The 22115-nt window shown below is 30.8% G+C and overlaps 4 protein-coding genes across 7 annotated transcripts; 1 reads left to right on the top strand and 3 right to left on the bottom strand.

Moving 5' to 3' along the window:
• Window positions 1–1801: 1801 nt before the first annotated feature.
• LOC135121760 (STE20/SPS1-related proline-alanine-rich protein kinase-like) lies at window positions 1802–5831 on the top strand. Of its 3 annotated transcripts, none has more exons than XM_064046035.1 (17): window positions 1802–1875; window positions 1934–2043; window positions 2097–2179; window positions 2233–2341; window positions 2402–2525; window positions 2725–2777; window positions 2851–2948; window positions 3295–3396; window positions 3458–3576; window positions 3691–3863; window positions 3928–4039; window positions 4092–4149; window positions 4206–4363; window positions 4684–4755; window positions 4828–5076; window positions 5131–5276; window positions 5406–5831. In XM_064046035.1, the coding sequence occupies exons 1-14, from the start codon at window positions 1859–1861 to the stop codon at window positions 4685–4687; spliced, it is 1320 nt and encodes a 439-aa protein (XP_063902105.1). In that variant the 5' UTR covers window positions 1802–1858; the 3' UTR covers window positions 4688–4755; window positions 4828–5076; window positions 5131–5276; window positions 5406–5831. The 3 variants fall into 3 exon arrangements, with proteins under 3 accessions (XP_063902105.1, XP_063902103.1, XP_063902104.1); XM_064046033.1 differs by having other exon boundaries at window positions 4465–4755; window positions 4834–5076; XM_064046034.1 differs by having other exon boundaries at window positions 4465–4755.
• Window positions 5832–9850: 4019 nt separating this feature from the next.
• Window positions 9851–11195, bottom strand: LOC135121764 (uncharacterized). Its single transcript, XM_064046041.1, has 6 exons — window positions 11155–11195; window positions 10990–11097; window positions 10869–10937; window positions 10559–10686; window positions 10144–10252; window positions 9851–10071 (listed from the first exon to the last, which is right to left on the bottom strand). The coding sequence occupies exons 3-6, from the start codon at window positions 10888–10890 to the stop codon at window positions 9851–9853; spliced, it is 480 nt and encodes a 159-aa protein (XP_063902111.1). The 5' UTR covers window positions 10891–10937; window positions 10990–11097; window positions 11155–11195.
• Window positions 11196–13449: 2254 nt separating this feature from the next.
• Window positions 13450–16959, bottom strand: LOC135121763 (GDP-Man:Man(3)GlcNAc(2)-PP-Dol alpha-1,2-mannosyltransferase-like). Its single transcript, XM_064046040.1, has 12 exons — window positions 16854–16959; window positions 16714–16780; window positions 16537–16657; window positions 16299–16428; window positions 16114–16232; window positions 15950–16056; window positions 15082–15200; window positions 14941–15028; window positions 14384–14463; window positions 14215–14320; window positions 13675–13737; window positions 13450–13619 (listed from the first exon to the last, which is right to left on the bottom strand). Exons 6-12 carry the CDS (start codon window positions 16005–16007, stop codon window positions 13450–13452), a joined length of 684 nt encoding a protein of 227 aa, XP_063902110.1. The 5' UTR covers window positions 16008–16056; window positions 16114–16232; window positions 16299–16428; window positions 16537–16657; window positions 16714–16780; window positions 16854–16959.
• A 2261-nt stretch (window positions 16960–19220) lies between these two features.
• LOC135121761 (uncharacterized) lies at window positions 19221–21813 on the bottom strand. Of its 2 annotated transcripts, none has more exons than XM_064046036.1 (15): window positions 21737–21813; window positions 21570–21686; window positions 21452–21507; window positions 21303–21389; window positions 21068–21212; window positions 20852–20998; window positions 20716–20793; window positions 20601–20659; window positions 20453–20541; window positions 20245–20391; window positions 20021–20180; window positions 19669–19819; window positions 19526–19612; window positions 19346–19423; window positions 19221–19288 (listed from the first exon to the last, which is right to left on the bottom strand). In XM_064046036.1, exons 1-15 carry the CDS (start codon window positions 21771–21773, stop codon window positions 19227–19229), a joined length of 1500 nt encoding a protein of 499 aa, XP_063902106.1. In that variant the 5' UTR covers window positions 21774–21813; the 3' UTR covers window positions 19221–19226. The 2 variants fall into 2 exon arrangements, with proteins under 2 accessions (XP_063902106.1, XP_063902108.1); XM_064046038.1 differs by having other exon boundaries at window positions 21570–21682; window positions 21737–21765.
• Window positions 21814–22115: the final 302 nt, after the last annotated feature.

The following is a 22115-nucleotide window of genomic DNA, read 5'->3' as shown; positions in this document are numbered from 1 at the left end:
ATGTTGTTGTATTGTCAAAAAAAAAACATTGTACTTCCATTTGATACCACTAAATACCATTTAACTGTAATAGATCTTTTTTTAAGTATGAAAAGTTTATTCTGGCATATATGTAAGTTTAAATCTTAAAATGTTAATGAAGACCAATCAGTGTCATAGGTTATAATTATTATAACGCACGATTAAGAAATATTTATAGTACCGTGGTTGCGTGTTTACCGAGGTAAAGGTAAGAAGTTTAATAAAAAATTTTATTTTTGCTCATTTCTTTTAAACTTGTTACTTAAGAAACGATATAAGTTAAACGAAAGAATTATAAGAAAAGGCAGTTGGGAATTGTTAACATGGTTATTACCTTAATAAACGTGAAAAATGCAAAATACTAAGCGTTAGTTGTTGTCTTTGTAATTAAAGAAAATATAGTAGTGAAAGATGATAGGCAATTAGAATAAATGCAATTTAAGTGCGTTAAGATGCTTGTGGTATGATATAGAGTGAGACGACCAACGTAACATTGTTTGTCCAGTGTTTAGGAGGAGCGTAGCTGTCTGTTGATTAGTTACGAGGTAATAATGCACTATAGTTGACTTTTTAAATAATTACATCAAAGAAGACCAATAAATAACTAAAGTTAAAAAATTTTTAACTTTTTGCATGTTTGTAATATATAACACAGAAGACCAATTTTTTATTGAATGTTATATTAACTTTAAAAAATCCTGTAAGTTTATAATTTTTGTTTATTGAAACCACAATAGCTTATCATTAAAAAGTTAACACAAAGTATATATTGGAAATTTTCAATTTTTAAAACATGTTGAGACTCATTTTTTTTTAAAATTTATTTGTTAACTTCTCTTTAATTATTATAAATGTAGAAAATATGCAATATATTAGTTTTAGTTTAGTATACCGTGTATTTAATTTTTTTTTAGCCTCCTGTAAACAAGGGAACCGCTTATAAAAGTTTAAAGCTTTTTTTTAGAGCCATGCTAATAAACGCAAAACTGTTATTTACAATTTTCTCGTTGGTTTTGCTTCCCATTTTGAGTAGTATACAAAAACTAATTTGGAGACAAGCCTCAATATTAATCGAAAAACCTGCTCTGAAACCTTCGTTCATGAACAGCTGGGGAGTGGGCTAATAGCTGATTATGAGTATTCTATTATTTTTAACCACATATATATATATTATTTACAAGAGTCATTACAAGAAACTTTGTTAGTGATATTCCATACTTTCGTACAACACCAGTCGATTTATCCGTTTAAGTATTTTTCATAAATTTTCGATTAGTGATTAACCCTTGCACGTTTGTACAATTAAATAAAATTGAAAAACTTCAATGAAAATTTATGATTTTAGTCATATACGTTACCGTCCTTTTTTACAAGAATCCTTAAAAGTAAAAGTAAATTTGTGTTTTTCATCTTTTTTAACATCACCAGCCTGTTAAAGTCCGTTTAAGTAATTTTTCTTAATAGTTTTAACCAATGAATGATGCTCACGCACCACTTGCAATCAAAGTAAAACTTAAAACTACGGAACAGGTAAAATAAAATCCTATTTAAACGCTCTTGCTCTGTACTTGGTGTGATAGAAACTGCGGAGTTTATTGCATTTTTACTAGAAAAATTATTTTTATTCTGTCACGCATGAATAGTTTATTGAAATTAACGACACCTCTTTTATCTAACGGCAGTTATACTTTAGTCCAATATAATTATTCACCGAATATTAAAATAAGTAGTTATTTAAAAAACTCTCCTCTGTTTTAGATATATTAGCACAACTGATATATATCATATAATTTGAATTTTTACTATCACGAAATTTATACTTTATATACATAAAAAAATGCTTCTAAAAGCAAGGTTCTTTACTTTTTAATTTTTCACATGTTTAATAAATATAAATATGAGTTAATAAAAGTGGAAAGGATAAACAAAATTATCCTTCAATCGGCTCATACTCTAATAATATCGACGATTATGAATTAGTAGGAGAAATTGGACGAGGCGCCACTGCAATTGTGTATATAGGTGTTGCTTTCACAACCAACACTTATATTTTCTTACTCGCTTTCAATTTTTAGCAAGATATAAACCGTTTAATTCTACTGTTGCCGTTAAAATCGTTAATTTAGAAGGTTATGAAAATAATATTAAAGAAGTTCAGGTCTTCAAAGTTTTTTAAGATAGTTATATTCGATTTTACGTAAGCTATGATAGAACGAAATTGCGGTTATGATTCGCTGCTCGCATCCAAACGTCGTTCAGTATTATTCTTCTTTTTTGGATGATATGGAGTTGTGGTTAGTCATGAGATTATTAGATGGAGGTAATTTATCTTTTTCTAGTAATATTTTTCTTAATTTTAGGTAATTGTTATTATTAACAGGCTCTGTACTAGACATTATGAACTTTTCGGAAAGAAATGGTATTGAAGAAGTCGCAATGGCAACCATCCTTAAAGAGGTTTTAAAGGCTTTGAGCTATTTTCATGCTAACGGACACATTCACAGGTCCGCATATGTATAATATATAAATATAATTTCAATGAGTATGCGATATTATATAAAATATATAATATTTTTAACGGCTAAATTAAATTCTATAATAAATTTAATTATTAAAATAATTAAACTTTCTTTAACTTCTATTAATTTGTTTTAATTTTTTTTCTAATGTGTTAATTAATATTTTTAAAAAAATTTTAAGTAGAGATGTCAAAGCCGGAAATATACTCATCGACACTGACGGTACCGTACAGCTCGGTGCTTTTTTTTGCGTGTGCTGAGGAGAAACTCTAAATTTTTGATGAACTTTATACTTTAATATAAATTCCAGCGGATTTTGGTGTCAGCTCGTGCCTTTCGCTTCCGAACGAGACTAGAAAAACTTTTGCAGGGACACCCTGCTGGATGGCTCCCGAAGTAATAGAGCAGGTAGCGTTGCTCACATTTCATACTTTTCTTACCAATATTTACTATGACATTTATTTAATTTAAAATTTTACTTCATTAATATTATTTATTTTTAATTTTATTTTTAAGAAAAAAAATTTTAAATTTAAAAATAATTTACTTTTTTACTATAATAATAAGTTTTTACTTTGTTAGAATTATAATTGTTTTATATATTTTGATACTAAAGAAGCTTTGATTAAAAAAAATTACTTTTTTACTATATTAATTAGTTTTGACTTTGTTAATATTTGGTTATTCAACTTTATAATTACTTGAAAAACTAAATAAATAAATAATTACTTTTTACTAAAAACGTTTTTTAAAGACTACAGGATACAACCACAAGGCAGACATATGGAGTTTCGGCATCACCGCCATTGAACTCGCCACTGGCCGGGCGCCTTACTCCCATTTGCCTGCCGCCAAGGTTGCCGGATGCCACATTGCCTCTGCCTGTTCTTTACAATGATTGGTGCATTTTATGGCAGGTGATGATTGCGGTTCTGAACAACCCGTCGCCCACATTGGAGGTCAAAGGCTCTTCGGGCTATTCGAAATCCTTTAAAAAGATGATAGACGAGTGTCTTCGGAAGGATCCTACAAAGAGGTTTTCTTTTCTATATTAAATTTTAATTTTTTTTTTTTGTGTAAAAATTAATTTTTCATATAAAAAATTTAAATTATAAAAATTTTACAGTTTTAATAAAACTTATTTTGTTAGACCCACAGCTGATGAGCTTCTAAAGCACGACTTTTTTAAAAAAGCTAAAGGTCCGGACTACATAGTACAGAGCCTGATATCCAAACTTCCTCCATTGTCCGAGCGGCGGAAGAGTAAAGGTCTTTCGGCAATTGGAAGAAACGGTGTAAGCAAAACCATTAGCGAAGAAGAGGGTTTTTTCTTTGCTTCATGTTCTTTTTAACTTAAAAATTAATTCATTGTTTTTTTTTTGCTCAGCTGGGTGGGACTACGACACTTCCACGCTGGTCGCCTCCGCTCCTCCGCGGTCGGGCACGTTAAATCTGAAACTTCGCACCAGAAGCAAATCGGGCGTTCTTAATGATATCCGGTTCTGCTACATTTTCTCTCAATTTTTTTTATTAAAAATTTTTTTAATATAGCTTTCCTTTCAAACTTGAAAGTGACACACCGAAAGCTGTGGCAGCTGAACTTGTAGAGGTTTTTATTTTTACAGTAATGCTTTTTTGTAGCTGATTTTCCTCGTTTTACGCCAGCACGGCCTCGTGGCTGAGGAAGACGAGGCTGCGGTGTGCTCGTCGTTGCAGTTTTTTATTAAGCACCCCCATCCAATGGTGTTTGAGGTCAAGAAAAGTAATGAAGCAGTGGCGGATAAGAAGGCGTTGATTGGTTTTGCTGCGCTTTCAATCGACCAGTAAGGGCTCGGAATTTTTTTATAAATAGCAGCAACTAATAATAAAAAAATTTATTTATAAAAAGTACTTTTTTATCATGTAAACTAATTTGTAATTTTAGTTGTTCACTCGTGGAAAAAGATTTACTCTTAATCCTTTTTGCATTATCGTAAATGCAAGCTCGTTGTTATCCCTCCATCGTGATCTCTAATTTAATATGGCTTGCAATTTTTATAGCCTATTACTTGGAAAATTTTTGTGTAGTTATAACAGAGGGCTACGCAAATTTTTAACATGCGTGCCATTGCCCTCTTGAAGGAATTTAATTTATTCGCGATAGGTAACTTCAGGTTATAACTTCTTCCTGCGAATTAAAAAATCTATGACAATTGTTTAAGAGACGTCTTAAATGGTATAATTCTTATAAAAATGTTTAACGACTTAGCAGTTTTATATTCTAATACTAACTAACTTATACGCTGAGATTTAGAGGTTAGCAAGGTTAAAGGTGATGGCAATAGCTTGAATGAGGCTGACATATCCATATTCAGGAAAGTTTTTTTTAATATTGTTAAAGAACGAATAAATCCCAAAATTTATAGTGCTACTTTTTAAATAACTGGCAAAAAGTTACTTGAGTTTCAATAACTGAATTGTTTGAAGCCAAAGATTCGATATTAATATGAAGTAGTTATTATTTAAGCCACCAGCCGCGGTCACGAGAGACAATTGGGTTATTTACAATCTTAAAGACTCAATTTCAGTAACTATTCCTTAATTTCTAAAGGCGCGTTTTTCATTTGTTCATGACGGAGAAATAGAGGAAGTGCGAATTAAATTAAAATTCAAAATTAACTCGTCATATAAAATAAAACACAATTAATATTCCTAAATTTAGATAACCCACGGCAGGCGAAACCTTTAACTCAGAACGTAAATTTTATTTTACTCACTAATAATTACTTACAAAACAAAAAAGCTGCCGAAGTTTCATAGCTTATTAGTTAGCAGAATTCGAATAAAAGTTTAAATATAAGCGCTAATAAAATAACACTTAAACAGGTATAACCTACCTGGAGGAAGTGTAAAAAAAGTAATCTAAAATGTGTGAAAGAAATTAAACGTTCGACGCCACGAGCGGTCGAAGCGCTGGACAAAGTCACATCGGATGACCTGCCCGTCCTGCTCTATGTGAGTGAAGGCAAGATTATAGCAAGGCCCAGGTCTTGCAAATTCTTAGAGTGGACAATTTTACAGCTACAGTTAAAGCGTCAAAATACAAAATCCGTCCCGTTTGACTGAGCGGCATCTTCTCCTCATGCCGCCGTAAAGACCTCGTGTCAATATCGTGTATCGCTCTGTTCGTAAATGGGACCATTTAATAAATCTGATTCGTCAAAGCCGGAGGATGAGATGCTTTGGCCGCTGCTTCGCTAAGTTTTAACGACAAACTGATATCATTTCCTCTTGTAGATATATCAGGGAAGGGCTAACTGCACTTTACAATAGTCAATTTGTGGAGGAACTGAGCGGACGAAGAAGAACGGCCATCTTTTTGCGCTTTGTCAATTGAATTAAAATTTATTACCAACAACCTCATTAAACGAAATGAGGTGACTGACAAAAAGCGATAAAGCATTTATTATTGACGATAAACCACTAAAGAGGTGTTGAAACAGATATTGCCGGTGGCGCTCGACTCCACGCGTAAACGCTTGAAACAGCCACTATAAAGGTGCTTTCCGAACACCGCCGCACCCTGCTCTCAGCGGTGGGGAAGGTTTCTTCTGCGCCATCTTTAGGGCGTTTTAGTAACGCGAGAAGTATTTCGAAAATTCGAATTTGGATTCAGGCGAGGTCACTCTAAATCACAGTTGCTCTTACATCGCGATTAGCGGACAATACATACTTTAACTTCGAAAAGTTTTCGGGAAACGTCTTTCTAGACATTGTAAAAAAGACCTTCATTCGTGTTTGGCACGAAGGCCTTATTAACAATCCGCGTACGTAGGGCTTCCTGAGCACTTGTTGCGCCTTTGTTGTTCGTGTCACCACCGCGCAGTACTCAGTACACCCGCTATCCCCGAGGGATCCGCGGGGCTAACTTTTCTTGTCAGTGCTGAACGTTGCACCTTTGGTGTCAACGCCGCACCAGGAGAGTTTTATAAGGCCTTAGAGCAAAACACCCCAATATAATTTTCGATGAGAAGCTGTCGTGGGGACAAACACGACGCACATCTTGTGGGAAAGTCAAGAGGGCGGTACAGGCGCGCTACCCGCTGATGTGCGCAAAAAGCAAGGTGTTCGTATACAAATTGCGCTTACACATGAGTGTACGGTCTATAATAGCGAACACTTTCTTATTTTGGGCGAAAAAACAAGTAGCTGGATTGGTGACTGGCGCGCCGTAGCATCTAAAGATCTCATTGCACAGCTCTTTTTTTTTGAGTGCAGCCGCTACTTATAATGAGTGTGCCGGGAATTCACCGGACACTATTCCTGGATACAGAAACTTACATGTCTTCCAGAAATGCTAAAGTCACAACCAACCTGGACGCTCTATGAGTGTATAATTTTTAAAAACTTTTAAATAGAAGAAACGCTGTATGCGATCTAAATTAAAATTAAGTCTTTAAATACGTTATCAATTTCATTAACCATATTAAGTAGTCTGCGTTAGAGAGTACCCAGCACTAGCTAAAATTGGTGGTAATATTAATAAACCTAAACTTTTTTGCTGCTCTCCAGGTTCCTTTGTTCCTTTTCACGCCCTTGTCCACGCTGTTTGTTATAGATGTTTGTAATTTATTAAAAATAGTGCAGGTCGATCTTTAGAATGCTTTCTGTTTCGTATACTAACCCTCTATCTTAGTTGCGCATTTAATTAAAATTACCCCACACTACGTTATAAAAGAGATCTGTTTTAATTATTTTTTCTATAATTATTATCTGTTAAGCTATCTAGGACTAATAATTGAGGACAGACTAAGCTAAAATCCACATAATTCCCAGGTTATTACATAGCCTTTTTACTCTTTATTATGTAGGAAAAAATAAAAAAAAACAAGCATGTTTACATAAATTGCTTGTACGATGCTGATGGTTTAAGCCTCTATGGCCTACATAAAATCCTTTAAAAAGCATATTAAAACGACTCTAAACTCTACAAATCGCGTTCTGAAAGTGGGGGTGGATAATTCTTAGTTTCTGGGCAACATATACAATTCCACTGAGTGAACCACACTGTATAAATGTGAGAATTCTAACTATATTGAGGCACGTGCGCATTCTGCGTAGAAAGCTTGGATTTGGTTATTGTCTAAAAGTAAAGAGGTTTTAGCTCTTTATTCTAGCCTGTATCTTGTCTTTATTCTTAGTTTCTTTGTTATCTTTGACGAAGTAAATGATCCCTTATAGGTTATTTAACCTAGTGGTCTATTTAAGATTGTTTACATAAATTTTACGAAATGCTAAGTAGGACCAGTTTTTTCCACAATGATTTAGTAAGTCTAACTCTAATTTACGACTCTCACTAGTACACTCCCTACCATTACAATTCATAACTTTGTTTAAGGAAATGTAGCTAAATTATGCTACGTTACATTAATCTATAATTGTATTAAATCTTAATATGCTGATTTACATCTAGTTTTATTGTCCTTATTTTTAGCTGTTTCCTGATACCTTTACTACTTAACTGAAATTAGAAGAGCGCTCTCGCTAAGAAAGTTATGATGTTTATTCATCTTTACTCTGTAGAGCGACTAACTGTCAATCACGCGTGTGGCCAGTCAGTGCTATTAGTATAAAAAATAATAAAAAATCAATTTAGCTATAGTTACCTTTAGTTATGCCTTATCAGTTAATAGTGACTCTTTATAAAATTAAGTTCTTTTTCCTGCAGTACGGATTAGGTTTTAATAAAAAGTAATATATTTGGGTATATGAACGTTTAAGTATAACTTTGACAGAGGGCGCTAAAGAGCAATCCCTTTCGAGTGGGTGCTCTTCTTCAGGGGCTATTCCCCTCATAGAATTAAGTTTTTTTTCTTGTAGCGCGGTACAGTGTTGTAAATTATGCATTAGGACTTAAAAAACAATAAAAGTTGTAGACTATTAAAAATAAAGTGAATAATAATAAGTCCTTTATTATTTCGCATCCCTGGCATACTATCCCCTAAAGATAGCGGCTAGTCTATTAAACTGAGAAGGACAATAATCTGGAATTTACTATGAAGAAAGGTTGCAACGTGTGAGAGACGCAACTTCCTTAAAACCTGACTACGTTTTGTCTCAGAAAACAATGGAATACTTTGTTTCTCTTTTTTTAAAAGAAAAATAAGGATGAAAGGTGACTGTGTCAGACGAATACACGAAGGCTTTATTGAAACCTTCTAATATTTAGTACATTTAAATAATAATAATAAATTACATAATAGTACAGTAAAAAAACTTTTTTTTAATAGAAAACTCTTCTATAAGTGGTCAGCATTCTGCAAAAAGGTTTATGATGAGCACATTTTTTGTTTACTATAGTTTATTAATAAGTACTCTTCTTTATACTCCCCTCCTCTTTGTTACTAATATAAAAAGTTAAGTTTTTCAAAACTTTTTTAAACCTCAGAACGAAAGGAACGTATATAAGTTGGTTGTAAAAGTTTTCACAACGGCTTCGTCTTGGCTGTTCTTTTTATGAGTAATTCGGTTTTATTTAAGAATAACATTGACAACAGTTTCATCTTAATTCGTTTATCATATTAGATAGAGCAGTTAACCGCTTTAAAAAATATTTTTATTACTAATTTATGAGAGATTTAATTGATAATTACTACTAAATTACTTCTTCTCGAATTCTATAGAGTCGTAATATAAGAAAGTTAGCTTTAAACGGCGAAAGTTTGCTATTTATAACTTTTTTTTAGATGTTTATAACGTCTCATTTTTGTTAAAATGCTTTTAGTGCTTTAAATTTATAAGATGCGCTCAGCTTGTGTGAATGACAAATTTTATAAAAAAATTATAGATTCTCGTACTTGGTAAACTTTAGACTAATAAACGCTAATGCTAAAACTTTGTATTATATTAATATACCAAAACTATATTTAAACTAAACGTTCCCTGCTTAAAAAAAATAAAAACTTTATTATTCTCAGTCAATCTCAAAGTTATTTTAAATTAGAGCTCCGCCAAACTAAATTACTCCTAATTGTACACGAACTTAAAAAAAATGTGCCTCTCTAATAATAACGTTCAAACTTTACAAATAAATCTTTTAAAAGTTTTATTAATAGTTAAATAGAGAATGTTAAATTTTTTTGCAGATAACAAAATTTTAAAAATTTCTACGAGCTGTCTATTGACAAAAAGCAGCCAAGTTTAAGAGAGCTTCGCTCCACAACACTATACTGAGTTGATCCAGCCAATGTAAAAGTTGTAGAGGACCAGCGCGATCGCAAGGCGACCAGTGCACCGCAAACCCCTTTCATATTATAAGTAATAACTAAAAATCAAGTTGAAATTAGAAAAAGTAAATTAATGCCTCGAGAATCTAATATTAATTTCAATGCTAAATTTCCCAGCGGCTGCCATAAAGCGCCCACCGTTAAGACATTGGTGGGATTTTTTTTATAAAAAGGCAGCGCAAGGCCGGAACAAGAAGACCCTTTCCCACTTTCTAAGCCCGGAAAAAAAAATAGAGGTCGATCTGATTGGTGGGAAAAATCACCACCTTAAAAAAAATTAAAAAATTAAAAATTTAAGTTAAAAAAGAGCTGTGCGAGCGGCACGACAAAGGAGAAACCCAAAAATAATCGGTGTAGGGATCGGTCGAACGGTAAGAGCATGGACTGGACATAAGCGGCGGAGAGGAAACGGCCGGAAACATCACCGCAGAAACTCAAGCAGTAGTCCTGCAGCATTTGGATTTGGTAAAAAGAAAAAATGGAAATCAGGATGAAAAGATAAGCCGATAATGTTTGTGTATCGGAATTTTTATAAATAAAATATCAGATGAAAGAAAAAATTGAGTCAATAATTTTCGTAAAAAAAATAAAATAGGATTAAGGAATAAAAAAGAGCCAATTATAGTTGTTTCTTAAAATCTGTATAAATAAAATCGAACTTAAAAATGAGATGAGCCAATAATATTGTAATTAAAATATGTAAAAATAAATTAAATTTAAGGAAAAAAGATAAGCCAATAATATTGTGTATACCTGACCAGTGCGCAGACGATGAAATTTACCGTGATGCTCCAATCGGACTTCAAGCGAGCGACGATCATGAAGAGGTTCGCTTCGAACACCGACACTTATGGAATTATTCGGCTTTATGACAAAAGTGCCTATAAGTTTAATTAAAATAATTTATAAAAAAAAAAATTAATTATTACGGTTAGTTCAAAATAAAATATGATAAAGTTTTGCTTATAAAAGCAGAAAGTTAAAAAAAGCCATATACAATATTTATTTTAAGATTTAAATTAAATATAAATATAATAATTTAAAAATTAAGTACAGCACTCACCACCCAAAGAATAATTTCTCATAAAATCCAAGTAGGCATTTCCACAAGCAATTTTATTACTATAAAAGCCTTAAAGAAATATATTATCCGAAAGCAAAGATTATGTATATTTGAGAATTACAGCCGAATTTAGTAGATGGCGCAAAAGTGTCAGCATCCAGAACCGTATTTACATCGCAAAAGAAAAATTTATCTTTTCTTCCCAAACGTATATAAGCGCTTGCTTTACCTAAAAAATAATCTCGGAATAAAATAAATTAAAAATATTAATTGTAAAGTATATAACCAAAGTGAAAAGTCGAAAGTTCGGTGACAAAAAGAAAGAAATCGTCTTTTAGCCTTATAAAAAAAAATTATAAAAAACTTTTCAAATTACATTTATAAGGTAATCTAATTGTAACAAGGCAATACAAGTTAACTAAATAGAATGAAAAAGGTAAGGATTTTAATTACAAAAATAATAAAGAAAAAGTGGCTTGGCTAAAGATAACTTAGCCAAGTTAACCTTACACTAGCTAAACCGGTGCCTGTTCTGTCAAAAGTTACACTCTGTCTACGTATATTCCAAGTTATATCGTTTGTAAATAAAGCATTAACTTCCTGTAATCAAAAATAATAACATTTTTACAGTTTTCTTTTCAAAAGAAATGATTTACTGTCGTTGAATCCGGTTTTAGTTTAAACCGAAAAATAAAGTCGAATCCTTCTTGTAATAATTTTCGACTTTCTCTCCCAATTTCTAAAAAATCTTTATCGACTCCTCTACGTTTAAGGAATCCATAAAAGCGTAAAACGAAGAATGGATGAATAACCCAATGCACCTACAATTTTTCTTTATACAAAACGTTAAAAGGCGCAAGGGGGTTATAGGAAACTCCAGTTCGGTTTCGGTTGCGCCTGTTCATACTTAAAAAAATGAACTGTAAAGACTAGTAGGTAGGTAGTATTCTTCTCTTCCATGAGGAACAGCGCCCCATACCACCCGACTCGCGTTTTTTGAAAATTTTTTCGAGCTATAAGCTCTTTCTTTAGGATATTACTTTACAGGACATATTATTTACTCTTTGTAACCGCCTTAGATAATCTAGATTTATGATTATTTTAATAAAAAATTTTATCTACTTTTTTTATTTTAAATAAATTTTTAGAGCCGTACAACTATTAGTTATTAAGCTTATTAAATAAGTTAGGTTGCCTAAGATATAAACGCAAGTACGTTGAAGAATAATAGTTAGTATCCCTACTTACGGTTTACCTCACAATACTAAACTATAGTTATTTATATATTAGTTAAAAAAAAATTATGCTAAAAACAATTCTCTTAGACCACCTTATCAATATAAAGTTTTTTACTACCTTACACATTTTTTCAAGAAAAAGTATTAACTTAAGGGAAAAACAAGCAGCAATTGCCTTGTACTTATAAGTTATAGCTTTAATATATTTAGATTAAACTTAAATATGAGCCATAATTTATTTTTTTATTTATAGTAAACTAAGTGGGGTATATAGACTGCTGAAAAAATGTTAGGAAGGGGAGATAAATGTCCAAGTCTTTTTAGATTTATAATATATAACCCTTTTTCTGCGTTGAAAGTTCACTTATATAAAGCATTTCGAGTCCGGGTTTGTTTTTATTTATTAACATCGAATAAATCTTTAAAACCTTTTTGTTTAATAAAAAAAACTTGTGCAAAGTTTCTTTAAAACGTTTAAACCGCTGATTGATTTAAATTTTCTTTTTTAATTAAATAATCATACCCGCCGATCTCCTATAACTAAACACATTCTTCTGGCTTGTATACTCTTCGGGGATGTAAAGATTAAAAAATAAAAAGGGCTTACAACTTGATTGTAGCACCCTTTACTTTATAAGGAAATAATTTCACCAGACAGTCTGCGTACATTTGGTTCGGTAGTAAGATAAAATAGCACCCTTCTCTTCGGGTAAAAGTTTTTGTGGTAGTTTCTATGCCCCTTAAAAGAACTTAAAAGGAAAAACTAAAAAAATTAAAGTGTACGTTATTATGATAGCGCAAAAATTGATAATCGGCGTTTAGGTTGCTCTAAGAAACCCTTTCTTTTTATTTAGTCAGTAAGAATAAAAGTTTTGTAAATGGGTTTTATGATAGTATAAATACTTCTTTAAGAAAACTTAAAAAAAAAGGACTAGAAAAAACAGAAATAACTGTTTAAGTTTTCATATAAGAACGTAGTATGGTAGCGCAAATAAGCGATATTCAATACTTACTAAAATTTAATAAAACTTTTTTAATTATTAAGTAAAAACTCTAAAAGTTTTTCGGGTAGTTTATATGGTTTCTAATGGGAATTTAAAAAGAATTTGCAAGAACAATTGAATGTGTAGCAAAAAGAAATGAATAACCGGCTTCTAATGAAATTTTATTTACTCTTCTTTATTTTAACAAGCTTGTAAGTAATATTTTATAATTAAAATGATTGCCAGCTCATAAATTTATATAAAGTAAAAAAAAATTTAGAAAAAATAACATTAAATAATAACCGAAATTATTTTATAAACTTGATAAATTTATTTATTAAACAAATTTCTTCATAAACTTTAAAGTAATCCGTTAAGACAATCAAGAAAAGCTTTCTGAAAGTTATCTTCCGAGAAACGTCTAGCGCTTAGCCGTGCTGAAATTCTCAAAGTTGTGCGTTGAGATGGTTGAAGCCGGAATATATGGTCGAGCTTTTCAACGTATTCATCAACGTCAGATGCCAAAAATCCTTCAAAATAAAATTTAAGTGAAATTATTATGAAATTTATTATAAGTAGACCCACCAACGTCTTCCTTAATTATATCGTCCCGAGGGCCTCCAGAATTATGCGCTATAGGAATCACCCCTAAAAATTAAAGAACACCTATGACTAATTTTTATTTTATTATGCTATCTTATTTTTAGTAGCTCTTTAATTTTTTAATCTCAAGTTAGATGAAATGCGTTAAAGATGCTAAGCTCTTCCAGTCTAGCTCTCGTCGATTTAAATAATATAACTGATTAAGATTTATCAAAATTAACGAAAGTAGAAGCTCTAATTATTCTGTTTTAAAAAATTATAACTTTTATAGGAATAGTTCAAGGTTTTGCGCTTTGTGCGTATATTTGCATACCATGATGAAATTTACTCAATCCTGCACTCTAATCGGTGCTTAATAAAAAATATTATATTTTGTAATTAATAATCTTTAGCTCTTAATCGATTTTAAATTTCATAGAATTTAGATTCAAAGTAGTGAGACAATTAATTCTAAGCGCACCTAAAAAAGCAAATTCCTCCTCTTTTTATAATAATCTATCAATGACGGAAGAATTAAACGACCGGCCAGCATTAATTCCACAACCCCGATCCCGAAATGCTCGTCTCGCATCGTGTGTAAACCAATTCCGGCCTTCTGCAGCTCCTCTAATACTTTACCAAACGATAACTATAAAAAAATCAATTAAACAAATCGAGCAAAATCTCCAGTAACGATTAAACTTATAAGTACATTTACTATAAAGTTGACTCGGTGGTTGAGGCCAAGACTCCAGGCTAAATCTTTTAGACTCGTTAAATAATTTAGATCATCTGAAATTTTTTTTTAAAATTTTAAATAAAAGAATGGCGAAAGCAATTCGTAAACAACTCTTATTATACAAATTAATATAAATTAAAGACAAATAAAGATTATCCGGAGAAGAAATTCAAATGAAATCGATACGAGAAAGTCAAAAGGGATTTATAAGTAACTTTTATTATGTAAGTTAATTTACAAAGGAAAGACAAGAAACAATCTTCCAAATATGAAATTTATAATTTAAAACGAGCACGGCGAAAGAATTCACAAACAACTTTTATTATAAAAAATAATTCGAATTTATTAAAGACAATTAACAATATACAAAAGAAGAAATACATAAGCAACTTTTAATATAAAATTTAAATAAAAATGAAAGACCAGCAACCATCAAAAAAAAAAATTATAAAAATTAATTCAAAAATGGCGAAAGCATTTCATAAGCAACTTCTATATTTAAATAAATTTTATATAAAAAATTCATGCACCAGCATTACGACAACTTCCAACGATAATTAACCGGACGGCCGTCTCTCTTGCAGGAAAAAGATCAAAATATCTTCGAAGTATATGAAGCTGTAAAAAAAAAAATTTAAAAAAAGAAGTAAATTTAAAAAAAAAGATCCAACCTGCATCGCGTGATTTTTTTCGGGACGGAATTGTGCAAGCGATATTATAGTGTTGTCTTGCTTTTCGCTTAAAGGTAATCGGCCGAAAGCCTCAGTACTGCAGGGAGGATGCACTAATTCTAGTTATAGAAAATTATATTTATGATAAATAAATTAATTGAAGCAACGGGCAAAATAATATTATCAAAAATTTAATTAATACAGAAAAAAAATGAGATTTTAATAAAATGAATATTTATATGTTATAATACTTTTATTTATATAAAAAGATAAATTTCTTTTACATTTTTCTTTTTACAATAACTGACGTATAAAAAATATAGATTAAATAAATGAAAGCAGTAAAGTAAAAATAATATAATTAAAGCTGTAAATGGATAATTACTAACATTATCAATAATTTAGTTACTGCAGAAAAAAGTTATTTTTATAATTATAAATATATTTAAATTGATTAAAGCAATAAATAAATTTAAAAGGCTAAATTATATAAATGTTATTAATATTCTAAATAAATTAGTTAATGCACTTTAATATAATATAAATATTATAAATAATTTAATTACTACGATAAAAAAATTTAAAGGCTACTTAATTATAAATATAAACATTACAAATATTTTAAATAAACTGGAGAGAAAATTAACAGGCTAATATTAATATAATTATAAATATTATAAATTTAACTAATAAGTATATATAAATATTATGAATAATTTAATTACAGAAAAAATATTAAAACTACTTATAAACAAATATAAATTTTATAATGTAAATGATGCAGAAAAAATTAAGGTTACTTTAATATATATATATAAAAATATAATAAATAACTTGATAAATGCAAAAAAAAATTAAAGGCCAAGACTTAGAGAGCGCTCCCATAAAAGTTCCATCCGCTCAAAAGTCCATCGGGAGTTCACCATAACCTCGTCAAAATAGTAGCCCGCTTTACGGTAAAAAAATATTAAAAATCTACAAAAATATAGAAAAATTAAGTTTTTAAAAAATTAATTAAAAAAATTTAATTACTTGTAATACAGCCCTTTTAAAACCGTTTGAAAGGTTTGATTTTTAGGTAAATTCTTAACAATATCAAAACTTATAAAAGGATAATGCACGTAGCCGGCAGTTTTACACTTTCCGAATTTCTAATTTAAGTTAATAATGTAATTTTATAGTACAGCTAAAATAAAGTTAATTTAATTTAGAATAACTTTGAATAGAGGTATCACAAAACCGTAGCCTATCGTATCTACAAATAGATCGGGGACAAACTTTTCAAAGGCCTCAATGCCAAGGTAGATGGAACCAAGAGCAATACATAGAAGTGTTAAAAACCGATAGCTAAAGGTAAATTAATTTGTAATTGTTCATGTAATAACAAGAGCAAGTAGTTATTAAACTTTTGAATCAAATTATTTTGTTATTATTATAAATAATTTTAAGAAAAACCGTTTCGGATCAATCCACTTTGTTCTTTTTAAATGAATAAATTTTAGATTTTTCCCTATTATCTTAAAATTAAACTGCCGTTTTACGGTGTCAACGATAGTTTCTTTGCTATGGTCTCCCTCTAAAAATAAAGTCAGCTAGTGTAGGGACTTTTGCTTATAATAATAAAAAAGCAACCAGTATAAACAACGATTTTCAAGTCAGGATATAAGTTTTGGAGATAAAATATCGCACACCACAAAACCTAAAAAAAAAGAACAGTAAGTAACGGCTTTATCCTTTAGTATATAAATGTTTCTACAACGATTCAATAATACCCGTTCACCGCCCCCTCCATGTTCGCTGTAAGGATGAAAAAAACCGATATATTTTTTAAACTTTAGTTCTTTACGTGCTTTAAGTTTTGTTGAGGCTACAAAATAAACTTTTGCAAAATATAAAGTAAAGCAAAGAATGAAAAAAAGCCAAATCCATGAAATGTAGTTGATTAACGGAGCCATGCCGCGGATGGGGGTCATTCTCACCGCAACGGGGTAACTGCGAAGGAAAAGTGCTAACTTATTATCAAAACTGCACATAAAGCGAGGGAAGTGTGCGTTACTTTAAAGCTACTTAAGAGGTTTAACTGGAAAAACAATTTAATAAAACAGTCAACTTGGTATAAGTTTATTTAATGTTTTATTATTAAAGTATTTGGACGTTACTCACAACTACAAACTTATTAGCAGTTTCTTTTTATTGTTAGCTCTGTATTTCAGCTTAGTAAGCTCTAATGTTTTTTTTGGATAAATACATAGCTATTTAAAAGTAAGGTTCTAGAGTTCCGTGTACACGCACAGGAGTCAAGTTGATTAGTTATAGGGTTAACAATATGTCCGCGCATAAGAAGAATGTAAAATCTTAAAGCAACTTACTTGCTCGGGGAGGCGATGTAATTCAATAATAGAGTTTTGGTAATACCCTTCTTCTTAATATTATAATAACTAAACCGTAAGAACTACGCGAGATGGAGACTTAGAATTAACACTACACTTAACTGAATTTCGGTTGTCTGGGTTCAAGACATTCATGAAACTTTAAGTAAATGAAAACTTAACTAAACTTTGAAAAAAAAGTAAAAAGTTTTATTGAGTAATAGTATTAGGATGGATAAAGTAAAGTAAGGCTATCTTTAAGTCTACCCTTTGGCAAAATAACTGTTTGTGCCCATACACAAGACAAAGCAAAATAAACTCATCGCTCTAAAGTAAATTTATATGTTTTAATTCAGATTAAGGATTTAGGCCTGTTAATACCATACAAATAGTTAATTATTAAATCTTTTTGATAAAACCTTGAATTTTGTTAATTGAAAATAGAGACCGACGGACAAGAGCAGGTAGCTTGCCGTCAAGAACTTTAACGGTTTCCAATTTGGAGGCTGCAAATGTTTTAGTTCAATCAAATCTTTGTTATTTTTATTTCTGCACAGGCAGATTTTAAAATGAAAAGTATAAGTATGTCTATTTAAGAATATTACTGGTATCTGAGTGGTTAAATAATAAGTCAAAATAGCTACGATCTATTATTTTATTGTTTAACCTCAAATTTTGAGGAAAACGCTTACGAACGCACTGTCCGTCGGCAAAAATTTTTTACTTCTACATTTAATTAGCAGGTGGATTTTAATTAATGCTTCCACTGACATTCATCATAGATTCGCCGGTGTTTTGGAATTCCTTTTGTCGAAGGCACTAAATGTTTTTGAGTAGTAATCGATTGAAAAGGTGCTACTTATTTCCTTTTTACGTCAAGGTAACGGCTAGAGTTGCCCAATTCTGTGTAAAATTTTTTCTAAATTATGAAACAGAGTAGGACACGTCTGGTCCATTACAATAAGCAATACACTATAAAAACATACTACGCTCTCAAATTTTTTGTACTTGGCTCACGCGTATAGTTTTTAGTTTCAATTTGTAACTTTCATTTCTTAAAACGGTATTCGCCTTTATAACTTTTTTATGCGACGGAAACAAAAACTCTCTTTTTTCAGCTGCCCTACCTTATGGATAAATAATTATTGAGTTTGTTTTGTTAAAGCCCATCTTCAACATGAGCTAGAACGGTAAAAAATGTAGTACTAGTTTATTTAAAGGAACTAGAACAACACCTGAACCATCTCTAATATTAATATTCGGCAAATTATACACAAACCAGAATTTTTTTTAAGAATAACAACTTTTTCAAATAAAAGTTAAATACAAAATAAAAATATGTTAGCCAGCGTAAATGTGTAAGTGAAATTATTTTAAAACAAGCCTATAAAAATTATAATTTCTGCAGTCGCCCTACTCAAAACTAACGCATTTTCGGTTAGACAGCGACTTTATAGATATACAAGATGGGGAAAAAAATAGTATTTGCAAGATTCACTATACGATTCGCACAGATTTGTTAAGCTAGTTACTATAAGAGCTTACTTATAAAACTCTATTATAAAAAGTTTAAGCATTTATCGATACTATTGTTAGACTTATAGTACTTGTATTTCGTTAATATAATAAATATCAATATTAGATCAATATTATAAGTTAGCGACAGCATAAGGCAGTACTTATAAAGGAGCCTAAAACCATAAATTAATTAAATTTGAAGTAAAAAAATCATAAAGTAAAAAAAAAGTATTAATTATTAAAAAGTAGATGCTGTGATTAGTCCTCAAACAGAATTCTTGTGGGCGCTTTCAAAGGCAGCGAGTCGTTTACAATATGACCTTTCAATAAAAAAAAAATCCAACGATGCTTAAAAATTTAAAATCCGAGAGAAAAACCGTAAAGTTTATGACGTTTAGCTTTAGTAGGTGCATATAAAAACTTTTCAAGAGCGGCCGGAATTTCCTGATGGGCGCCTGTAATTGGATAGTATTAACAAAATTTCAAGAGTCGCACAAATTTATTTTAAAGAGCTGCAATCGTTTCAAAGCAAACACACAAAATTAAATTATCAAAACTTTTTAAAAGGTCGCAAAGCGCGCCTCCAAGATGTTTATCATAATCTGTAAAAAAAGTGTAGGCCACTCCGTCTTCTCCCGCTCTTCCTATAAGCAATGCGAATTTTGATAGGAAAAAAAAAAATCCATATTTGCGTGCTCACCTGTCCTCCCGATGCGATGAACATAATCTTCCACCGTCAGGGGGAATGTATAGTTTATTACAAACTCGACTTTAGGGATGTCAAGACCACGTGAACACACGTCGGTGGCAATTAAAATGGGGATCTTCCCTCTTTTAAAACTGTTAACGGACTACAAAAAATGTCTTTAATAATACTTATCCTTGTTCTTCATATTATGTATAGAAAAATAAAATTTACATCAACTTTAACTATAATTTTTACTTTTAAAATCTTCAAAATTAATTTAATTTAATAATTATTTTATTTTCTAAGTTATTTTAAAAAATTAAATTCATCTGAAGTAAATTTAAATTTTTGATAACAAACTAACGCTAGTGCGGGCGGGCTGCGGCATATCACCATGAACCGCACAAACAGCATAACCGTTGGACTGAAGGAACTGCGCCACTTGAGGAACTTCTTTTTTGTAAAGAACGAAAATTAAGATACGGTTTTTCCCGGTATGAAGTTTTTTAAGGAGTTGCAAAAGTCTACAGAAAAAAAAAAAGAGCCGCGTAACTTTAAAAAAAAAAAAAAAAAAACTAAAGCAAAAACCGGAGGCGTTTTTGTGGGGGCAGAAGGACTTCCACGTGTTGCGTCACGCACGGGTTTGCCATTAATGCTCGACCGCCAATTGTGATCTTGACGGGATTTCGCAAAAAGTCTTTAGCGAGAAGCTGAACTTCGTTAGGCCAAGTTGCACTGAATGTTTGAAAATTAAATTAGAATTTTTTTATCTAGCCAAAAAAAAATTTAAACGAACCTAAACATAAGAATTTGTCTTTTATTTTTTAAATGGGAAATAACTTTACGTATATCTGGCTCAAATCCTTTATCTAACATTCTGTCGGCCTTGTATATAAAATTACCTTAAAATTAAATAATTTTTATTTTCAATGGAAAATAATTACTTCATCTAGAACAAGTATGGACGTTCTCGATAATAATATGTTACCAGATTCTACCAATCCTGTTTAAATATTTAATTTTCTATTTTCGAGTAAATATAAAAAAAAGAATAAACACCCAATAAACGACCAGGAGTGGCCACCATAATGTTAAAAGATTGACTCATACTTCCTACTTGCTGCATCTTAGAAACTCCTTTAAGTTGTGAAAAAGAAAATTATTATAAGAGGAAAGCATTAAAGTAAAGGCGGACCTCCATAGATACAAACACAACGTACGTCCTTCACATAAGTAGAAATTTCTTCGAAAACTTCATGAATCTGGCTGGCAAGCTCCCTTGTTGGCGCAAGAATTAGCACAATAGGACTATTTTTATAAAATTTCTTCTCCGATTTTCTTGCTTAAAAGAAAAAACTTCAATTGCAATTTTATATATATACAAAAATTAAAAATCTGTAGCAAAGCAAACCTTGAAGTCGCCTTACAGAAGTTAAAGCAAATGCCAACGTCTTACCAGAGCCAGTCACCGCAATGCCAATAACGTCTTTTCCGGTAAAGCTTACCGGCCACACCTCGGCTTGTATAGGGCTCGGTTTTTTGAAATCTCTACAAGTCTATTAAAATATTAACCCTTAAAAAAAATTATTTTTAATTCTATAAAAAAATCCAGGAAGGATGAAAAAGAGTGTGGTTTATAAAGAAACCTGTAATAATTCTTTAGAAAATAAAGATTGTGCAAGTTTAAAAGTAACTACTGGTGTATAAGAATAATCGGACTCCACTGTTATAACCTAGAGACGACAACTATGAATTAACAATAAAATTTCAGTTATTTTATAAAAAGGTAAGTCACATTATCTTCTCGAAATTTCTTTATAACACTTTCATCTAAAACGAGGTTGAGAGAAACTTTAATGTTACGGATTTAAAGTAAATATAAAAGTTTTTTTAGATTTTAGTGACTTATATACCTTTCTTCAGATGACTTTTTTTTTTAGGCCCCTCCTCACTTTTCAATTCTGATGGCATAAGCTTTTTAGATTTTATAGACTTTTTTGTTTTCTTTTTCTTTTTCTTAGGCTCACTAGCTATAATAATTATAAAAAAAAAAAGAGTAACTTTAAATTGTTTTTTATACCCTTTTTTTTCTTAGTTATATAGGTTTTTAAAGACATGACTTAGCATATAATATAACGCAATATAAGTGACAAAAAAAAAAGAGTGGGAATGTCAAGCTCGCAAATGGCCGGAACATATAACTATCTATTAGCCACATGCGAGCAGAGTTGAGATTTTTATATTAAGACGTATATCACTTGAACGTTATCTAGTTACCTTAACTATTTAAAACATTTACCTACTTAAATATATGTTGAAACTTTACATTTAAGTTATTATATAACCTACAAATTTTAAAAGAAACAAAGCAGGGCCTCTCCTCTCTCTCCTGTTCCGCTTCTGTTCTTGTGGATGTAATTAATTCAACATTTCTTATTATTATAAAGATTTCTTAATTT

This window comes from Zophobas morio, unplaced genomic scaffold, assembly GCF_036711695.1.
Source record: "Zophobas morio isolate AGI-343-1 ecotype UQ-CSIRO unplaced genomic scaffold, CSIRO_AGI_Zmor_V1 ptg000694l, whole genome shotgun sequence".
NCBI lineage: Eukaryota > Metazoa > Arthropoda > Insecta > Coleoptera > Tenebrionidae > Zophobas > Zophobas morio.
This window is presented reverse-complemented; position numbering and strand designations above follow the sequence as displayed.

Coding starts and splice junctions, on each gene's coding strand:
- LOC135121764 (XM_064046041.1), bottom strand. CDS start 10,890: ATGAGAAATTATTCTTTGGGTG. Junction 10,687..10,868: donor GAGAAATTATTCTTTGGGTG/GTGAGTGCTGTA, acceptor TTAAACTTATAG/GCACTTTTGTCATAAAGCCG. Junction 10,253..10,558: donor ATCGTCTGCGCACTGGTCAG/GTATACACAATA, acceptor CAAATGCTGCAG/GACTACTGCTTGAGTTTCTG.
- LOC135121760 (XM_064046033.1), top strand. Junction 2,778..2,850: donor TGACGGTACCGTACAGCTCG/GTGCTTTTTTTT, acceptor TATAAATTCCAG/CGGATTTTGGTGTCAGCTCG. Junction 4,364..4,464: donor GCTGCGCTTTCAATCGACCA/GTAAGGGCTCGG, acceptor TTGTAATTTTAG/TTGTTCACTCGTGGAAAAAG.
- LOC135121761 (XM_064046036.1), bottom strand. CDS start 21,773: ATGTCTTTAAAAACCTATATAACTAAGAAAAAAAAGG. Junction 20,999..21,067: donor TTCTGTAAGGCGACTTCAAG/GTTTGCTTTGCT, acceptor TTTTCTTTTAAG/CAAGAAAATCGGAGAAGAAA. Junction 19,289..19,345: donor TAAACGTCATAAACTTTACG/GTTTTTCTCTCG, acceptor TTTTATTGAAAG/GTCATATTGTAAACGACTCG.
- LOC135121763 (XM_064046040.1), bottom strand. CDS start 16,007: ATGGTGAACTCCCGATGGACTTTTGAGCGGATGGAACTTTTATGGGAG. Junction 15,029..15,081: donor AAAAAAATCACGCGATGCAG/GTTGGATCTTTT, acceptor TTTTTTTTACAG/CTTCATATACTTCGAAGATA. Junction 14,464..14,940: donor TGGAAGTTGTCGTAATGCTG/GTGCATGAATTT, acceptor AAAAAATTTCAG/ATGATCTAAATTATTTAACG.